General features: G+C 45.5%; 1 protein-coding gene across 1 annotated transcript in view; it reads left to right on the forward strand.

Annotated features, from left to right (window-relative positions):
- Positions 1-6,253, forward strand: part of FAF1 (Fas associated factor 1) — a 303,539-nt gene extending 297,286 nt beyond the window's left edge. Inside the window, exon 19 of the mRNA XM_084787058.1 lies at positions 6,005-6,253. Coding sequence (XP_084643184.1) covers positions 6,005-6,088 — 84 coding nt within the window. The 3' untranslated portion in view covers positions 6,089-6,253. The remainder of the gene's footprint in view (positions 1-6,004) is intronic.
- Positions 6,254-20,769: the final 14,516 nt, after the last annotated feature.

The raw sequence follows: 20,769 nt of genomic DNA on the forward strand, positions 1-20,769 counted from the left end.
TTCCTAGATTCCCAGTGTGGCCAAAATGAGACTCTGTCACATTAGTTTACATTTTTCACAACAGAATATTAATTTTAGAACAGGAACTGAATGAAGCCCAGGAAGGTCATAAGGAAAAATGCATGTAATATAAAATTTCAAATTGCTGAGAAAATTGGTAGCAAAGAAAAGCTCTATTTGGCAGAGACCCATCCCATCTGGGCTAACATAAACATTTTACAAAGTCAGTTTGCTAAAAATGTTGTTTGAATGAGAGAATATAGCCATTCAGGTACAGTGAAGAAAATGCCAGCAGAGTTGACTTCCTCCTTTAACTAGAAAGTCAAACTGTGCCTGTTATCTGAGAATACCCCTCCTCCCAAAAGGAATCCCAAAGTGTTCATTCTCTGTTGATTTAGAGAGTCAATAATTCAGTAAAGTCCCAGGTAAATGGCAAAAGACAAACTCAGATTGGGTTTTTGTATTCGTATTTTATAAACATTTCAAGACTTTTTTCTAATGACCCTTGACCTTTTGCCATTCTTAAAGTGAAGATCGTACATCCTGGAATCTTGATTCAAAAAAGAAAGAAAGAAAGAAAGAAAACAAACAAACAAACTCTTGGCCGTCTCTTCCAACTTCTTTGCCCATATAGACATTACCCTTAGCACTATCCTAGCCATATGATCTAGTAACTCAGTAGTCTCCAAAGCTAAATTGCCTTGATTCACACTCTGGCTCTGTGACTTAATTTCCTCCTAAAATAAGGATAATCATTTTGCTGACACTGGAGGACAGTTATAAATTATTTTTGTAAATGCAGAGTAGGTCCACAATTGCCTGGTTTGAAATAAATGTTCAGAAAGTGATAGTTCTTGTCATCATCTGTAAATATGCCTGTGTTTGAATATCTCTAAGTGCAGCAGACTCCCCTCTCCCCTCCCCAGTCAGCCTGCTCTACAACAGTGGGTGAGGTAGCCTTGGTGACCTTATCTTATGATGGCCATCTTGAGGACTATTTAAGAGACTACGTATAAATCCAGAGTACAGGCTACATGGATCCAACTCAAGGGAGATGCTCACTAAGTAGTACTTGCTGCTATGATGATGACTGTGAAGACAAAAAACAAAAAGGAAAATACCAGAAGGCAGAAAAAGAAAGGCAGCAGCCATTACAAACCACATTAGTACCTGCTGCTTCCCTGAAGAGTTCTGTTTTCCATGATTTTTGCCTCACCATCCTGACACCCTGTACAGGAGTGTCACCAAACGTGCCTGCTTTGCCCACTACTGTCAGCCTTCAGAGACTAGGGGCCAGCACAGCACACCTGCCCCTAGAGCAACAGCAACACCACTTCCTTGTTCCCTCTCTGCACCCACAGTTCTCTCGTCTTCTGCTGCTTCTCAGGAAACAGACTTTAGTTTCCTCCCTGCTGAGAGATCCCTCCTGACATGCTTCAAGCCCTTCTGGAGTGAGACCCCGAGAATATGGCTACTAACTAGCTACTGAGGAGAAGCTTGGTGGTTATCTTGCATTCCCCTAGTTTACATTTACAAATTATAATATAGAGTACAGTGTAATTTTCTGGATGCATGCATCATGTAATAATCAAATTAGAATAATTAGTATATCCATCACCCCATTGAGCTGACATTTCTTTGTAATGAGATTTTAAAACATTATCTTCTATATCATATACTTGAATCACAGAACATGGAAAAAATCCAGTTAGTGCTTAACTGGAAATTTCATCCCTACTGGTGGCTTATGTAGTGCTGGTAAGTGCTGGTACTCTACTGAAGAGAAAGATATCATCAGTCTCATCCAGCCTGGCAAGATGTGTCCAGTGGTGCAATAGTGCCACAGATATTTTGATAGTCCCCTTAAGGCTCAGGGGTGTACGAAGAACATGGAGGGTAAACATGGAGCAGGGCAGATGGGCACAAAGCCCCATCCTTAGCTGATTGTTGGCATTTGATCGTTGCTGGTAGAAAGAAGGTCAGTTTTCTTCAGCGGGATGACACCTGATATATGCCATACACTTCAGGGCATGCCCCATGCAGGAATATAGTCACCCAACACGGCCTGGGCTTGGCGAGCTGAAAGAGAACAAGACGGAGTATGTACACATGAACTTGTTGGGCAGGGAAGTGGTGAGGATCTGGGGCAAGTTAAAGAAATACATTAATATGATCAGAAAAGATTGTGTAAAATTCTCAAAGAATTGGTAAAAAAATGTATGTATGTATGTATGTATGTATGTATGTATGTATGTATGTATGTATATAACACCAAATTTGGGGGGGGGGAATCTCTCTTTTGGTTATTTAGAACTATATACTAGTCACTACTGGGCAGTAGAACACCAAAGATCTATTTTTATTTTTTGAAAAATAGTTCAGTGGCAGTGGGGTTTAATTTAATCTCAATCTTATCTTTTCATGTATAAAATAGGAATACCACTAGTTATAAAACTAGCATTTGGATCAAATATATTAAATGAATGTTTCACAGTGTATTCTTCTGTATCATGTTATCTATATCCTCATTAACACTAGCCCCAAAGTTCTACCTAGTGCAGGAACTTTCTATAGGGTAGGCAGGGTGGCAACTACAATACTAAAAGCATGGCTCCAGGCATGGTGACACAACCTTTAATCCCAGCACATTCACTCAGGAGGCAGAGGCAGGTAAATTGTTTGGAGTTCGAGACCAGCCTGGTCTACATAGCAAGTTCCAGGACAACCAGAGCTACATAACAGAGAGACCCTGTCTCAGAGAAAAAGGCTGAGACTGACTCTGAATACAGATGTAATTTTGGCTTACTAGCTAAATGGCCTTGAACAAATTCTCAGCCTTTCTAAACCTGTTTCCCGGCCTGTGAAATGGAAATAACAATACCTAGCTAAGAGCCATTGTAAAGATTAAATGAGTTAATATTCGTATTATTCAGTATATAATGAAAGTTTATAAATTGTTGGATATTATTGTTTTTAACAGTTGTACTATTGTTGTAATAATAATTTGTATTACTAAACAAATGGATTAAAAAAGAAATAAAAGACTAGATAGTTTATAAAAGAAACATTAAACATAAATAAATAAAATGAACTTCAGAATGTGGGATTGGAGGTATCCTCATATGGGCCCTCTGAGAGGGTATGCCTCAACAGACTGTGTTTATTTCAAAGTAGTTCATTGGCTGTAGGAGCTCACTGGACCTTGAGAATAAGATCTCAGAATTGAAGGACTTGCCTACATGGCAAGAGTAGCACTCCTACTGGGCTGTGGGGTAGAAACAAAGGCAATCAGAGCAACCCAGAGAGAGATTAGGGCTGCTGCCCAAGAAACACTCTGGCCAATAGTGGCTATCCCATCCAGAAACACTCAGTGGCCTGGGACTGTCCCAGAGGCTTCATTAGCACTGTCCCACTTAGCTATCACACTACCTTCAAGGAGGAACCCTGGTTCCCCATTGTAGATCAGAATATGGACTCTTTAGTTGTTTAACTGCTTCAAGATCTTTGCTTCGCTTTTCTTTTGGTGGGGGGGGGGGGGCATCATGGTTCGAGACAGGGTTTTTCTGTACATCCTTGGCTGTCCTGGAACTCACCACCAGGCTGACCCCAAACTCACAAAGATCTACTTGCTTGTGCTTTCAAAGTGCTGGGATTAAAGGTGTGTGCCGCCGCCACCACCCTGTTTGTTGCTTCACTCTTTTTTTGTTTTTGTTTTTTGTTTTTCCCGAGACAGGGTTTCTCTGTGTAGCCTTGGCCGTCCCAGACTTGCTTGGTAGACTAGGCTGACCTTGAACTCACAGCGATCCACCTGCCTCTGCCTCCGAGTACCGAGTGCTGGGATTAAAGGCGTGCGCCACCACGCCCGGCTCCACTTCACTCTTCCTAATGACACTGTAGATCATGACACTAGACAGACTCCTTGTAACCATAAGGCCTTAGACCATGACAACTACATCGACATTCAGTCATCTCACTTTGCATGGTGGGGGCTATATGGACTAACTGAGAAACATTGGAATTGCCTGCCTTGTAATAGATGCCCAGGAAATTTTTGTTTCTTCTTTCTCAAATCCCAATCCCCAACATAAAGTAACTAGAGAAAATCACATAATATTTCTTGAATACTGTTTTATCAATAGCACGCATACTTTAAAAAAAATAATTCATTATACTTTCAGATCCCTTGGAACTGGAATCACAGACAGTTGTGAGCTGCTATGTGGGTGCTGGGAATTGAACCGAGGCCCTTGGGAGAGAAGATAGTGCTCTCAGCCACTGAGCCGTCTCGCCAGCGCTGGCACCTGTACTTTTAACTAAGAGTTTATGAGTCTCTTCCCTTGCACATCTAGCACCCCAGTTGGGTGCCCACAGGCCTGATGCTCCAGCCTCACAGCTCTGGCACTAGAATGGTTTTGGTTTTTTCCAATAAGCATTATGTTTACAAACCACAGATAACAAAGTAAAAGATACCAGAAGAGCTCGGGCATGTTAATTAAGAACAATAGCAGAAGCAGCTGGGCAGAAATGCCATCGTTGGAAGCAAAGGCAGCATAGCTCTGTTTGTTGACAGAAGCCAGTGCAGTACTGTACGTTAATTGGGGAAGTAGGTAAACATTTGCCAGCGCTTGCCCTCCCTGCGCATTGGAAGATAGACAGCAAGCTAGGCGCTCCCTTCCACCTTGCCCACTCATCTGCTCAGCACACAAGAGATACTAGTAGGGGAAGATTTGCCCTGGGTTCTTTATAAGCAGAAAGGATGCTTGGCATAGATGTGTCTCCTTAAAGACCCTCCTGGGCATACCAAGTTTCCATATGGATACACTAAAGGCAGTGTTTCCCCCATATCAACTTACAAGTCTGTCTTTGACAACCAGCCCTGGGCCCCAGAGGCTCCTCTAGCTGGAAGAAGAAAGCAGAGTCATCTCATTATGAACGGCTTGAGTTGAGCAGAACTTAAGCAGACAAATTGCCTGCCTGTAGTATTTACTCAAGGTCCCCAAGCTCATATAAATAGCAGAGCAGCAGCTTTAGGTATAGTTACAAAGCACCCAGCCGTCCATCACACTGCTAGAGCAGCCTGTTACCCACATGTCCGTCTCCCTTTACAGTTGCTCTCATACACAGCATATTTTCTTGATCTATGCCAGACACTGTGCTAATTATGGTTTTTCTCATTTAGTCTTCGTCAGTCTATCTATAAGAGCCACAGAGCTGTTAGCCTCCACTGTTTTGACTTAAACCAGAGACTTGCTGTTTTCAAAGCCTATATTCTTTCCACTAACCAACTATTGTCTAGCTTTTCAGAACTCATGACCCCTTTTGATAAATTTTTTGTTTCTCTCTTAGGTTTATAAAGCCTTCACATGCCATCTCTGCCTTGGCTTAGGGAGGGCAAAATCTAATTAAGATCCCTCATGTCGCATAGCCCATGGCACCAAGATATCAGCTAGCGTTTACAGTTCAGTAGTTGAACTTTAAAATACTACAGTAGATTTTTAATTTGTAAAATATAATTATATTATGTGTTTGCCTTATTTTTCCAAACCTAATATACCACCAATAAGGAGATTGTGATGTGTCTCCCTAAGGCGGCTCCCTGCAATGTAGTCATCTTTGGGTACAGTGGAATGGCCTAGTCCTTGTCCCTCCAAAGGTTTAGGTGTTGTCCCAATGAGCAGAACAGTTAACCAAGTAGAGGTTTCAGGCGCTCCATTCCTCAGTTTAACCAGATGTATCTGCCTGTCTTTCCCAAAGGGACCTATTCAGAAGGTGGGTGAATCTTAGCTCTGAGGTCAGTACTAACTCCTCTGCTTGATGAAACTGCAGAGTGTGACCTTCCTGAGAACGCTGGTTTCCTCAGAGAACATAAGAACACCACCACAATCACACAGAATTATATTAAGATCAGATAAGATACTGTGCATTTGCTCATGCCAATGTGTAGCAGACTGAAAAACAACGTGCTTGTTCCAGATTTCTGAATGTGTGTTTTCTTTCTTTTCAGGTAACTCAGCTAGACCCCAATAAGTCATTATTGGAGGTAAACTTGTTCCCTCAAGAAACCCTTTTCCTTCAAGCAAAAGAGTAAATGTGACTCAGCGATGGAACCAGCCACTCCTGACAAGCCAGCGGCACATGTCAAGAGATGGGCTCCTCACCAACCCACCTACATGCTCGTCTCACTCAATTCAATGTCACACTTCTGCCTCTTGCAAGATTGCTGGAAAAAAGTAATAAACATAGCTACTTAAAATTTCCCATCCCTGAGTATATGTTCCCCAGCCCTCTTGATGGAGTACTACAGCTCCGTTGCCCTCTCCTGGTACCTGCACTTCGCCCTTGTTTAATGACTGATGTACTGTTGAGTGTAAGTGACCCTGGTAGAACTTTACCTCTTTCCCCCCAAAGTCTAGGACAGTTCTTGTGTCACTGACATCAGGATGTGTGTATTTGCTGTGTCTCATTGAGCCAGGGCTCATACCCTCTGCCTTTTTATATCCATTACTGGATTTTAAAAGGCAGAGAGGAAAAAGTCAGATAGGACATTGTTGGCCTTGAGGCTGGACATTTTGGGGGTGGAGAAGTCTATCGTGTATCTGACTCCTTTACTAAGATGTGAAGTTGTTATTAGAGAACTGATTTGACATATATGCAAGGTATTTATATACTGCTGTCATGGGCTCCATATTCCATCTTCAAGGGACTTTTTTTCTTTTTGTCTGTTTCATTGCAGCTTGGGGAACTATTCAAGTACCCAGTGTGCTGAAATAGTGTGCAAAGAGTGCTAGTACCAAGACTTTCTATAGGCCAGCTGTGGGAACTTCGAGGCACTTAGAACATCCCAGATACCTGCTCCCAGGTTGCTGGTGCACCAGTGTACACTGCACACAACTCTCCTCCCTTCTTCTCCTTACTACATATATCTGGCCTTGTCCCTTGGTGGGGTGTTTGCTTCCTTGTTTAGGCTTTTGGAGACCAGAGCTCACCATGTAGCCCAGGGAGTGGCTTCAAACCTGCAGTAATCTGCTTCAATCTCCAAGCACCAGGATTCCAGGGATTGCCCACAACACCTGGCCAGCACTTGGTGTTGTAAACATCTTGTCTATTGCCAAAATCTGATCAGCTGCCCCGTGGGCTCTCCTGCAATAAGGGGCTTGCTCTATAATTTTAGTTTCTGAATGCTTTAATATTAGATGTTGCATCACTATCCCAAATAAAAGGGATCTCATTCTTTGGCTAAAAGTTCAGACTTCGTATATTTAAGAGCAAATTTAGGGGCCTAGCCTAGAATACATGTGTTGCCAGGATTGATATGTAGTAATCTAGGGTTTGGTTTAGTAGATGTGTACTTTGTTAATCTATAGATTTAAGGTTTGGGGTAGTTGGTAAGAATATTATTTATATCTTCACAGCCAATTATTTCCTTTTAGCCTTGAAATGTTCTCTATGGTGGTTTTGTGTCATCTCTTTACCCAAGAGTTGGCCTCCCAGTCTGGTTATTTTGTAAGTATGTTAGGTGTGTTTCCCTGGGTCCATTATGGGGTTCTGAGAAGACTTAACCAAAGCTGAAGATGTGTCTGGTCACTTTTCCCTCTACTCAGAAAGTATTGGACAGGAACATTCACCAGTTTTCCTCTGATGCTCAGCCAAGAACATCCCCTGAAAACTCTTCTAAGGGATTGTTCCCAATACCACTACGCTTCATCTGCCAGCTGACTGAAAAGAGGGGAGCTCACTGTGAGGGGAGTTCCACCTAAGCACTTCCTCTCCAGCTTGCTCCTTCCTTCCTAATCGCGTGGCACCACAAGATGTCATTTCGAAGCTGCAGCTGTACTAGGGTACCAGCTCTTCTTTTTCCAACTAGACCTTGTTCTATAGCTGCTGTGAGAAGCCACAACCCTGAACTCAAGCCATAATCAGAAACAGCAGCCAGGGTGTGGGCAGGGGCTTGAGAGAGGTCTCTGAGCTCACTCTTCTGTCTAACCTGTTCCTCTGACTGAGATTGGCTTCACTATGTGGTTCCCTGCCATCCCTGTTTACTTCTGTATACCAACATATAGACTTTACTCTGAAACCAATTTCATAAGCGTTATTAAATGTTACTTGAATGTGTGTGAAGTTGACAAGCCCTTTTTCAACCTTGCCTTGGAAGGTTCTCAGTCTAACCTGCTCAGCCTCTGGAATTCCTGTCCTGTAAGCCCGTCACTGGTCACTCCTGTCAGCCTGGTCTGCTGAGCTCTAGAACAGGAGGACAGGGCATCCGATACCCTCTCACACAAGCAGAGCACTAAAGTGACTTGCTGTCACCACAAAATCACCAGTGTCTCTTACAGGTCGTCTTAACCTTAGACTTCCTTTGAGCTGTATATCCCAGCCTCCAGATGCAGTGAGTGAGGCCATCGGTGTGTTCGCTCCATGTTCTTCGCCTGCTACTTACAGTGACCTCCAGGACACCTTGTCATCCATCCCCTATTTCTGGTCACTGCCCCGTGTTCTTGGATTTTCATTTGTGTCTTTGAAGAATTTGTGTAAAAGGTTGAGGAAGCAATGCCAGTTTTCTGTTGCCTTTTAGCGGGTGCATTGCTTTGGGAAGCTTCTGGCTTAGACGGCCACCATAATCTGACCCTGTGAGTTTTATAATCCATACAGGTAGGTTTTCATCTGAATCAAAAGCATTCACAGCCTGAGTTGAATGGAAGAATTCTTGTGGAGTTTTTCCCATGCAAGGGGTTAAGAGTTAAGGTTTTGTTTAGCCAATGGAATTGCATTAAAGCTAGATGTGCTGACCTGGGTATGCCAAGCAGCAGGATAGATGTCAGAGACTGCAGAGCTCTGACACATTTCCTCATACGATACAGGAGAGAGTCTTACGTGTCTCCATTTGCAGCATCACTGACGAACACACTTCTGCCCATCCCTTTGAGCTACCCAGTTCTAGATCTCACAAGTAGATAGGGCATAATCCAGTCCAGAAGCAATTTACTTAGGCCTTTCTATATAACCCTTCACACTCAGTTCTCGCATGATCATCTTAAATTCTCAGGAGATCGTCCCTTATGTGTGCACTTTAGCCCTACCTCTGCCATACAGTAGCTGTATGACCAGAAGGTGAGTAAACCCTCTCAACTTCTATGTCCTGACGACATTCCAATAGCATTCTGCAGTTCACCTCACCTTCCAGAATTATGATCAGTCCTCTGCTGTGAGCAAGCCAGAGACAGTCATTCCGTCTTACAGAAGATGCTCAAAAGGCTACGCCTTGCCTAATGTCCCCCAGCAACTTAGTAAAGAGTCAAGACTCAAGCCCTGGCCTCTGGTTTTTCATTGTTCTATACATTGTCTAAATTTAGCCCAGGAGTAGCTCTGGAAATTCTCTTTTATATGAAAAAGTTCAATGTTCTTCTGAAAAGACAATCTGTATTCATCAGACTCTTAGTGGGAGCTGTTGCCTGAGGAGTCAAAGGACCACCATTGGTCAAGGATCAAGCAAACAGTATCCGGCTGGTTGGGATGTGGAAGCTGTGTGATTTTCTGTTATCAAGCCACATTTTTTATCTAAAAGAAGCTCCCAGAGATGTGACCTGTCAGTTCTCTTGCTTTCAACTTCCCTCTGCATTTAGTATCTCTAGCTTTTCTCAAGTAATCAGTTTTAGAAGACCATCAGTAAGGTCCTCATCACTCAGTACTGCTCCCCTCCACTGAAAGATGTATTTATTTGAGACAGGGCTTTACTGTTTCACCCTGGCTGGCTGGGAGCTCACAGACCCTTCTGCCTCTGCCTCTGCCTCTCTGCTGAGATCCAGATGCGCTCCACCATACCCAGCTTTTGTTATGTCTTGGAAATTTGTCTGCCAGGAATTATAAGTAAAAGAAACCTGACCTTTTTTTAATCCTCTTAGTTTATTTCCACACTTTGTTGGTTATGTTCTTAGTTTTGCCAAGTAGTATTCCATGATTAAGATCCATATTGCCTAGCTACAAGCACCACCTGCACTTACTAACTAGGACTGTCTTGGTGAGGTCACCTCACCTTCCTGGCCACAGCTCTTCAGCTATAAAAAGGGAAACGCTAACAGTAACTTGTTCATACGATCTTAGGGGATTTCAGTGCATTCATGTAAAGCAGTTGGAGCAGCTGTTTTCTGCCCTTCAGACCAGAGGGTGTGGTGCCCGTGAGACGTGCAGTATATTGGGAGAGATCCTAGGAAAGTACATTACAAATCTCTCCTCACAATGACCATGTGGGTAGATGTTCTAAACTATCTTCATACAGCAAAGAAATTTGAGCGCAGTTGTCGCAGGCCTTATAACCAGTAAGGGGCAGGACAGAGCTCTGCATCTACCCTTTGACCCCGAACCCCCTGCACACACATCTGCAGCAGTTCAGTGCTGCCTTCAAGGGAAGCACAACCACACTATCAAGAGTCTCTAGTACCCGGGCATGGTGGCTCACACCTTTGATCCCAGCACTTGGGAGGCAGAGGCAGGCGGATCCATGTGAGTTCGAGGCCGGCCTGGCCTACCAAGTGAGTCCAGACAGCCAAGGCCTCATAGAGAAACCATGTCTCAAAAAAACAAAACAAAACAAAAAAGACTCTCTAGTAATAAAGTGCTGGATGCTAGAAAGAGAAAAGCCATGTTCTAAATAGACAACTTGGCTCTTCCTATGAGTCATCCCAAAAGTTCCAAGTGCTACTGTTACAAGGAAATGTGTCAGAAGCCAGGATTTAAGCAATACGTAATGTATAGGGATCCTGAAATCCATTCATCGATCCTTTATTCTACCACAATTTCTTCAGAGTTTGCTTATCTCATTAAGATGATACAATTACATCCTAATTGGCCCCCATTTCTCCAACCCCTTCTTCTCTACACTCTTTTCCACGACAATGCCAGAAAGTTGTCTTGCCTTGTCTTCTTCCTTGCCTCTGTCCTCAAAAGCTTCCCCGTCATCCACCCTGCCTCCTTTCCCACCTCTATCTCCAGCCGTGCCCTCAACACGTGCTGAAGCAATTTTTCTGAATGTGCCAACTTTCTGACCTATGGCCTCACACAACCTTTATAGACTCTACCAGCCTCCTCCACCCTTCACCTTCCACATGGGCTGTGCTTCCTCCCACATGTATTCTTGACCACTTCCTCACCCCCTCACACCACAGGCCAGGGCCTCGTCTGTGAATCTTCAGCCTGGTGCTGTCCTTTTCATAGGACTGGGCTTTTCTAAACCATAATTCGGTTCATGACCTCCTTCCTCACCCACATTGTGACCCCCCAAAAGACCAGAATCACTTGATATTCTCAAGACCTAGTAAAATGACCAGTATGCAACAAACACACTATAACTGTGAATATATTGACCAAAGTTGAACAGAGATGCTGGCATCGAAGTTCTAAAAGATGATCACTTCCGTCTGTGACCTCTGGCTCATCCAGTAATGTTGGAAGGCAAAGAAAGTGTATCTTGATCTTTATTTCCAGAGCCAGCCCAGGGTCGGCACATTGTAGATGTGTACCCATTGGTTTCTGAAGCAAAGCCAGCTGTTTACTGAGGAAAGAAAAAAAGGAATTGATATTGAGTCCCTAGGTAAGCCCAATTCGATTGCTGCACTCTCTCCTTCCATATCATCATCAGACTCTCCCTGTAAGCCTGGCACTATTATTATCCTTTCCTGCAGTTACAGATAGAGAGCTGAGTCACCGTCCAGAGACACATAACTAGCGAGGAGAGGAGTGGGCGCCTGTGGACCCATCCTCCTCACTGGTTGGTCCCCTCCATGCTGCTTCAGCATCTAGAACTTCAAACCCACAGGTAGCTTAGCATAGTTACCACTGTCACACACTCTCCTTTGTCCTGCATGCCCTCAATGCTAGAAGGCCCTTCCTCACCCTGTGCTCCTTTCAGACTCTTCCTGGATAAGAGAGTGCTCTGGGTTTGTTTAAGAAATAAGCTCCCTGACAGTGGAATCGGTGACTTGTAATGCCCAGCACAGGCCTACTACTGTAGATGCTCACAAACAACTGTTGGTAGTAGAAGGACCTCTTAAACATTGTCTGCTATATGCCACACAGTATGAGAATTATTAGTAATGGCTCATTTGTTCTTTGCATTCTTTTCTTCACTGATGCTCAGACTAAGACACAGGAGGTCAGGTCATCTGTTCAAGGTCACATACAACCTGTAAACCAAGGAGCCACATCAAACACGGACCATTTGTCTTCAGAGCTTAGGCCAGGACTGCACCAATTCTCCAATAAGTTCCTGGAACCCACAGCGCAAAGCAGGGGCCTTTTCTAATCGTTTCCCTGGCAGAGCAGGTATCACATTATTGTGGTTATTTACATAGAAGTCTTTTCTACTGGACTGTAACAGGTCCACACCTGTGGGATCTGGCACAGGGCACTGACAGTAAATGTTACGAATGAACTACAAACTACTCTATGAGAAGTAACATACAGCCCCTGCCCCGTGCACTGATAAACTGAGGAGTGTAACAACAGAAGTCTGAGCCTCTATGCTATAAACCACTGACCTATGCTTGAACCTGCCTCCACATCAAGTATTTGTTCCAAAGTATCTCACCATACCAACACTGAAGTACTACTTAAGTGTCCCTTGTCTTATGGAAATGAGGTTAGCCTAGGCTCATTGCAACCTTACAAACTTGATTCTAAGGTTTCAACCGTTAACCTAGAATGCTCAGACAGGAGTGGTACTAAACCACCAGTTTCCTTGCTAGAGAGTTCCCAAAACTATGGAAACCCCTCCCTTTCATTCTGGAGAGTGAAAAACTGCTTCTTGGGTAAGTCCCATTGGGGAGTATGGTGAACCTGGCAGTCTTAAGATCTGAGAATTTGCCAAGAGAGACATCCACGGTATCAGGATGGAGCCTGCCTTCTGGACACAGGTGTCCAGGCCCTGCAAATGTTACCTGCCTCCCATGGGCACACACTAGTAACATTTGCATAAGGCTTTTCAGAGAAGTTAGCAACAGAAAGCCTTACTGAAACTTTTCTCTGTGTTTTGAGGGTCAGAAGAAACAGCCAAGAACTTGCTATATTTCCAGAGGTGAGTGCCAAGGACCCTGCTGAACATCCATTTAGAAGCCACCATCTTCCTAGTTACACACCATTGTAGTCCTTAACTTGGAACAGTTTACTGTAGATGGAGAAACTGAGGACCAGAGCAATGAACTGACTTGTCTAAGGCCTCCATGTGCCTTTGCCCATAGCAAATGTCCCCAAGGAACTGGCTTGCACAGCTGCCACTTCCATGCTTCAATTCCTTCATGCTGTAGGAGGTTAGAGGTAAAATGAAGGATATGCTTGCTTGAATAAAAGTTGTACTGCACCATGGGGGGAGTCTGTTAAAGAGTCAACTCAGTAGTGTGAACCTCCAAATAGAAGTCCTGAGAACATATTAGTGCTAAGAATATGCTTCCCAGAGAACTAGGAGTGGCCCTTAGCAGGTCTCCTTTGCTTGTGTGGGAAGGATGTTTTGTGTTTTATATTCTGGTTACTGTAACCTTCAGAAGTGTGTGAAGCAAATGGGCAGGAAGGGGGGAAGGGACAGGGAGGGAGGGAGGGAGGGAGGGAGCCTGAACAGCCAGGGTATGCATCTGAACAGCCATGCTAATCCATCTGTATTTGGGTTCTGGGGGAGGAATTTTCAGTTTAGAATTTAAAATCAGAGGCACCTGAGACCAAGTTCTTTCTGCTTCCAGGTCCCCGATGCCCAGTCTTCCTTCTCATGGAGATAAACAGTGCTGAGGAGGGAACAACTTTCCCTCACAGCACCTGCCTAGTAAATAATACCCATGTGTCAGCCACTAAGAAGGACTTCATATTACTTTTCTTGATAAAACATGATATGATAAAATAAAACCCTGACAAAAGGCAACTTAGAGAAGAAAGGGGTTGTTTTGGCATACAGTTCCAGAGGGGATAGGGCCCAGATAGGGAAGGCATTGCAGCAGTGAGGCCACATCTCACCTATCCACAGGAAGCAGAAAGAACCACTCCAGTGTTATGCTTCCTCTAGCAAGGCTCCTCCCCCTGAATAGTGCCACCCCAAAAAGCATGGGGGGGGGCATTTATCATTCAAACCCTTACAGGCTTTAAGTAAATTGTGCTACTAAAACTGAAGTATTAGTTTACTCTCATTTTACAGAGGAGGTTGTGATAACAAGGCCCCAGTCCCTATCCTTCCCGAGCTCGGACTCTGAGCACTGGAGCTAGAAAGGTTGAAGAGAGTGTCAGACACTTAGCCAGCAGTGAGAACACAGGGTGCTCAGTGCACCGAAGGAAGGGGCTCCAAACATTAAAAGAAGTGCCCCTTCCTCCGTGCCCAGCAGGCTAGCTCAGGGTACTGGTAATAAAGAACCAATCTCTGATGCAAACAACAGCCCTAAACCACCCCCACACCAGCCCTGTGATCCTGGCAGGATCGCTTCTCTAGTTCCTTCTGATAGTTCCTTCTCCGTTCCCTCTGATGGAAATTGGAGATGACAACAGGTGATCATGTGGTTTCAGAGAGGCGCTTGGGAACCGCCCAGAGTTGCTTGCCACACTTTTGCCCCTGACAAGAGTCACTTGAACCATCTCAGATGGATGGGGAGGAAACCTGGGGGAGACAGAACAACAGGTTGGGATCTGTAGCAGCTAATACAGGACACGGGGAAGGATGGGCCCGGCAGGCCCTGAGGAAGTCAGGAAACTAGGAACTGCCTGGGTCCAAATGGCCACACTGTCACAACAGGAAATGGGATGGGGGATCAGAGTTTAAAAATAATAAAGGAGGGATGAGAACAGGCAGAGGAGAGGTGACCTGCAGAGTGTGCTGGGCTGCTTCTTTCCAACTCCATTCCTCCCACTTCAGTTTGATCTGTATCCTGGATGCTACAGGCTGGGAGTCCTGGACAACCAACAGTTCCTTGCTGCACTCTGAAGAAAGGTCTGGGCAGACCTGACCCAGGATCTCCTTGTGGAGGCCTGGGTGCTATTACCTCCAGACAGTCTGACATAGTGGCTGGAAGGCAAGGCCAGAGATGGCTGGCGACCCCCACAGGGGCAGGCACTATCAGCGGCAGTGAAGTTTAGCAACCTTTACAACCAGAATTACTGATTCAGATGGTAAAAGACCAACCAGAGAGACTTCGACTGGACTGTAGGTCCAGATGCTCTTCTCACTACCTCCGCTCCCCCTCCTTAAATTCATCTTGTTTGTTTTTCGAGACAGGGTTTCTCTGTGTAGCCTTGGCCATCCTGGACTCACTTTGTAGACCAGGCTGGCCTCGAACTCACAGCAATCTGCCTACCTCTGCCTCCCGAGTGCTGGGATTAAAGGCGTGCGCCACCACACCTGGCTCCTTAAATTCATCTTTCTGCCCTGCCTCAATATCACAGCCGAGGCTCTGAGTTGGACTTGAAACATCACCCTGGAAGCTAATTCCTGAAGTCCTCAATCTGAGGATTGCCCCCCCCCCCCAAGTCCAAGAGGACCTTCAGGTCAACTGGACCTTTCACCCTCTCCTCCCTTTTGTCTGGTTTGCTCCAGGTATCAAAAAACCTTGAGGACTAATTGGAAAACTTAACATGAAAGATCAGGAGCAAAGAAAGCTGGTCCCCAGGATGAAGATAATCTAATAAGTAACTTACTTAAACTCATGTCATTAGCAGTTAGATATAATGGGTGAAAAGATTTGGTTCAAAGGATATGTGCTTAGGAAACTGTACTGGGGGAAAGGGTGACTCTCAGCAAAAAAAATAAAGTCACTGTGTTCTACGTGAAAACATCACATGTTATAAAGATGCACAGTCTTCTCAAGGTAATGTGTAAAGACGCTGGCATTGGTTGGGGGAGACTGCAGAGGCAGGCAGATCTCTGAGTTCCAAGTCAGGCTGGTCTATAGAGTGAGTCCAGGAGAGCCAGGGCTATACAGAGCACCCTATTTAGAGAGAAGAGAAGGAAGTTTCAAATTTTGTTTTATCTTAATTAGATTTGAAATTCATAAAATGTTGATTTAGATGACTGTTTGGGGCGGGGGATGGGGGGAGGACATGAGCAGTATGAAAAAGAATCGGAAAGCGGTAGCATGGCCTGCCCTCCCCAATATACAAGTTACAACAACCAGATCACTGAGGCTGGGGAAAACAAGTGCTGACGGCAGCGCAGGTCATCTGAGGTTTCGGTATGCATGTGGTGAGTGGAGGAATGGGCAGGGCATGAGGTAGTCCTGTGATGCCTGGCTGACTGTGAGTGCTGTAAGTTAGACTTCACACCTTCCATAAAAATTAACTTCAACTGAGCTGACTGCAGAAAGGCAGATCATGAAAAGAGCTAATGGTAAAGATATAGGTTATAAATGGTTTTAGAAATGTAAAACTAGAAAGTCTGGAAGATATTGTAAATGTGCACCATTTATAGAGGAATCTAACAAGTATGGCTACCTTTTTTTAAAAGTTTAAAGACCTGGGCGTGGTAGTGCACACCTTTAATCCCAGCAGAGGCAAGTAGATCCATGTGAGTTTGAGGCCTGTCTCAAAAAAACAAAAAGTTTAAAATTCCAGGATATTAAAAGCAAAACTAGTACCCCAAAGAGTGGAGAAATGCAGCCAACATAGCAGAAAAGGAGGTGCTGCTGCCTTGAGTGTGTACATAGCTACTGAGCTAAGTGAGAGTAGAGCAGCTCTAATTTTAAAAGGAAGTATGCAGATTATTTAAAAAACGGACCACAGTGACTAAGACTAGAGAGGGAGAAGAAAAAAAGAAAAGAAAAAAAAACTGAAGGAAATGTAAATTGAAGTGCCAGTGAGATACTGCTTTTCTTGCTTAAATTAACAAAGATTAAAAAGATCCCAAGATGCATCTGTTGAGCACCTTGCCTGCCACAGCCTTTTCTGAGGGCTGTTTGACAGGTAGCTATCAAACGCCTTAAAAAAAGGAAAGCCTCTGATCACCCGATCTGATTTCTACTAATTTATCCTAAGGAAATAATTGGTCACATTCACAAAAGATGCTCATGATAGCAGTGTTAGTAGACCATAAGATGGAGACTAACTATAAAAAAAGAATTGGCTAAATAAGATACAACCATATAACCGAATGTTTTTAAATTTTTTAGAGATAATGTGCATTATTGTGAAAAATATTTATATTTGTAGGCAAAGTGCATATTTTTGTAAATGAACACACAGAAACAGTTTACAAAATATGTACCAAGATACATTCTGCTAAATTTTCTAAAATGTTTATGTTTACTTTATGAGAATAAGCCCTGACGGTGTCTGTTTGGGATACCTGAAGCTCACATCAAGTGCCCCCTAGGAAGCTCCTTCCTTACCTAGTGTTCTGACTATGAGGTCAATGGTGGGTGACTCTATGGCTAGTTGGCCAGCGAACTCTTTAAGAACACATTACAAGGAATTAATCTCTGTCCTTAGAGCCTGGCACATACTAGGGACTCAACAAATGCCCTTACATGAGTGGGCAGAGTGTCCGTTTTCCTTGAATAACTGGTGAATTTAATGAGATCAAACCTAAAATAAATCCCTAAGCCGGGTATTATGCCCATAATTGAGGTGAGGAGACAAGGACCAAAGCCTGGACACTGGATCTGGATTTCTTTCTTAAGGCTGAGGAGCACGGTGGCCCCAGACAAGTTACTTCGTTGCTCTGAATTTTGTGAGCCACTCAGGTCTGAAGCGGGCCATTGAAATTCCTATAAGCTGTGTGTGCTAAGCAACGCAGGCCACACCTATGTTTATAGCTGAGTGAACACCGGAGACACTTCAAAATAGCCTTGAACCCTTGGGCAACCCTTCTCCCTTTCAGGGCTTGTCCAAGGAGGGCAGTGACTGTGGCTGGAGCTTGGTGTTGGCCTCTCCTGCCACTCTTCAGTGCGGTCCCTCCTTCCACACCGCCTCAGTTTGCCCTTCCACCTGCCCCTTGAATAAGTCGCCTAGTGACCTTTTCCCAAAGCAAGTGACCCCAAGTACAGAGGAGAGGCCCAGGCAGAATCAACAACTTTTGCAGATCACTGCCTAGGGATGGGTACTCCATGCTTGAAATTTGCTCTCCTCTGTATCGCCTTCCAGCTAGGAATCGGTTTCTCACCTAAAAAGAGAAATAATAGGACCTAATAGAGGAAGATGGGACTTCGTAAATCACTGCAGAGAAAGTGCAAGGCGCTGGACCCTTCACAGGAAAAAAGCGCAACCGCCTAGAGCCACCGTGAGCCGTGTGGTTTGTTATTTTGTTTTCAAACTCCAAAGTTTTGTCGTTCCCTTGGCCGTGGCCTAGGCCAGATCAAGGTCCATTTCAACAGAAACAGGGACAGCAAAGCCCGCTGCCTTTCTCCGGTTCGCGCTGGGCACGCACAACTGAGTCTTAATCAGCAAGACTGAAGGAAAATGTCTCATCTCGTGTGCTGGCGTCCACGCAGGAACAGGAGCCACTGTGGTTCGGAAAACGCTTGTCAGGCATGCCTGCCTTCAGAGACACTGTCTCCCAAGGCGCCTTCTCCTTCCTCCAGCCACTTCCCAGGTGAAGAGTTTGAGCCAAACCAACGGAATCCAGAGCGGTGGGAAAGGGGTCTGTGAGGGGGAGGGGGACTCCGTCCCGGAGCCACCGGTTTGGGGATAATTACTTTTAATGTCAGAAAGATTTAGTTTAATATCATCTCTATTAGGCTGCCGGGAGGGTAATTAAACGGGACGCGTCGCAGCCGGCAAACAGATGGCGTCTGCTTGCTCCGAGGCCGCCGGCAAACAGCGCAAAAGTCAACGCTTCCCAGGTCCCCCATAGATGGCCCCCAACCCTTCTCCTAGTCAGTAATACAGAATCTTCACTCGGCCCCCAACCCAACACCATCCCCGTCTCCACCTGGGCCTTCCCTCTGGGCCTCTGCTGTGGAGTGGCTGTGAGTGATGGATGGGGTTGACCGAGAATGAGGGTGTGGAAGATTTCTTGGCTGGGTGCACATGCCCCCCCCCGTAGTACCCCCCCTCCCCCCCCACACACACCGCCGCCCGCCCCGCAGACTCATCGGCAAATGGTTCTGAGGTGAGGACACTGCACAAAGTAAGTTAGGCCCTCGCTGTCAGCCACTTCATTCGGAGTGGAGGTCTTGGGCTAGAGCGAAGGGCTGGAGCTTCGTTCCCGAGCTCTGGCACAAAACTACTCAAAGCTTGGTGTGCAGACTCACAGCAGGAACTCTGCGGGGCGTCTGGGTTTGAGGGCATTCACCAAGTGGTTGTGCCCGCAGGCGAACATGCTTTTGAGAGCATACTGTGAGGTCAAACTTTTTGAAAGGGTCCCTTGGGTAGGAGCGCAACATCAGAGGTGAGCGCACCCTAGGCATCTACTTCATGAGTACATGAAGGTGTGTCCAAACCTGTAGTGAGGTCGTAGGGGTGGAGTTGTGTTAGGATGTTGGGGGAGGGGGGGACGGGCGGGCGGTGCCCTCATCCTGTTGCTTCAGCTTGGGCATACTTTTCCCTAAGGCTAGCGGCTCATATCAGCAGAAGCTGACAGCGGGAATGGTCTGGGAAGCCAATGTGGGCATAGTTATCTCGGCCCAGAACGGGTTTTTTTTTTCTGCTTCCCTCGGTAACATTCTTCCCGTTGTGGGCACCCGCAAAGTCAGCTCGAGAGAACTTGGCGTCTGAGACCTGTGGAGATAACAACTTGCGGAAAGAGCACCCGAAGAGGGGGATACACCCGGTGGGGTTTGCCTCCTCTGGCTTCAAGATGCCGTACCTCCTGCCTTTAAGAAAAGGAGGTTCAGCTGGCCGTGGTGGCGCATGCCTGTAATCCCAGCACTCGGGAGGTTCGATCTAGGTCTACGCAAGACCTAGGGTTCCCCGATACCATTGGCTCCTGTAAGTTCATCTAAGCGGCAGGTCTCACAGTGGGCTAGCCTCAGGCGCAGAAAAGATATTTAGGCCACCGCTCTCCTAGAAAACTAAGCGGATCTGGGTGGTTATTCGTTTTAGGGTTTAAAAACTTTTCTGAAAAACTGTAAAAAAAAAAAAAAAGTTCTAGAAGCAGACGCGTGCGCAGCAGCCTTAGAGTTGAATCCAGCAGCACACGAAGTCTTTCTGCCCCTCAGGAGTAGCTAGAGTTATTCTACCGCCTGACAGCTGGGGATTTTTAAAGAGGTGTGTGTGTAGAGGCGGGAAGGGTCCTGAGCTCCCTCAACCTACACAGGTCTCTAAACTCCCTCCAGGACTCTTAACTCCCTACCAAATCCTTTCTCTAACTCCAGAGAGGGAATTTTCCCGATAGCCGGCAACCAGGTTGCTATTCTGTATGATTCGGGTCCAGGCTCCCTTGAGACCGGCCTGGCGAACTTTCTGGAAGTTGTCTGCCAGATTCTGAGGCTCATTGCCCCCTCATATCTCCTCCAGTCGGATCCTCAGTGGACTTTTTGGACGGGGTGCATCCTGACTTTCGCAGACAGGTGGTTCTACTTTGGGGTCCCAGTCCCAGCTGCGGGCCCTCCTGGCGGGAGGGGCTGCGTCTCCAGGCGGGCTCCGTGCGCCTAGCAGGTGTGCATCTGCGGTAGCATAGACTGGACTCCCGAGGCACAGGGGTTTCTAAAAACTAAAAAGCAACGCAAAATACGCACGGCAGGGAGCGGAGAGAGAAAGAGGAGATAGCTTCGCATTTCATTTAAACGAATTTTCTTTACTCTGAAGAAGAGAGAAAAGTAGACAACAAAAACGAGAGTAACAGAATGTTAGCCTCTAAGAGAGAAGTCAAGTCCGAGC

Source organism: Acomys minous (genome assembly GCF_964271855.1).
Source record: "Acomys minous genome assembly, chromosome: 6".
In the NCBI taxonomy this organism is placed as follows: Eukaryota; Metazoa; Chordata; class Mammalia; order Rodentia; family Muridae; genus Acomys; species Acomys minous.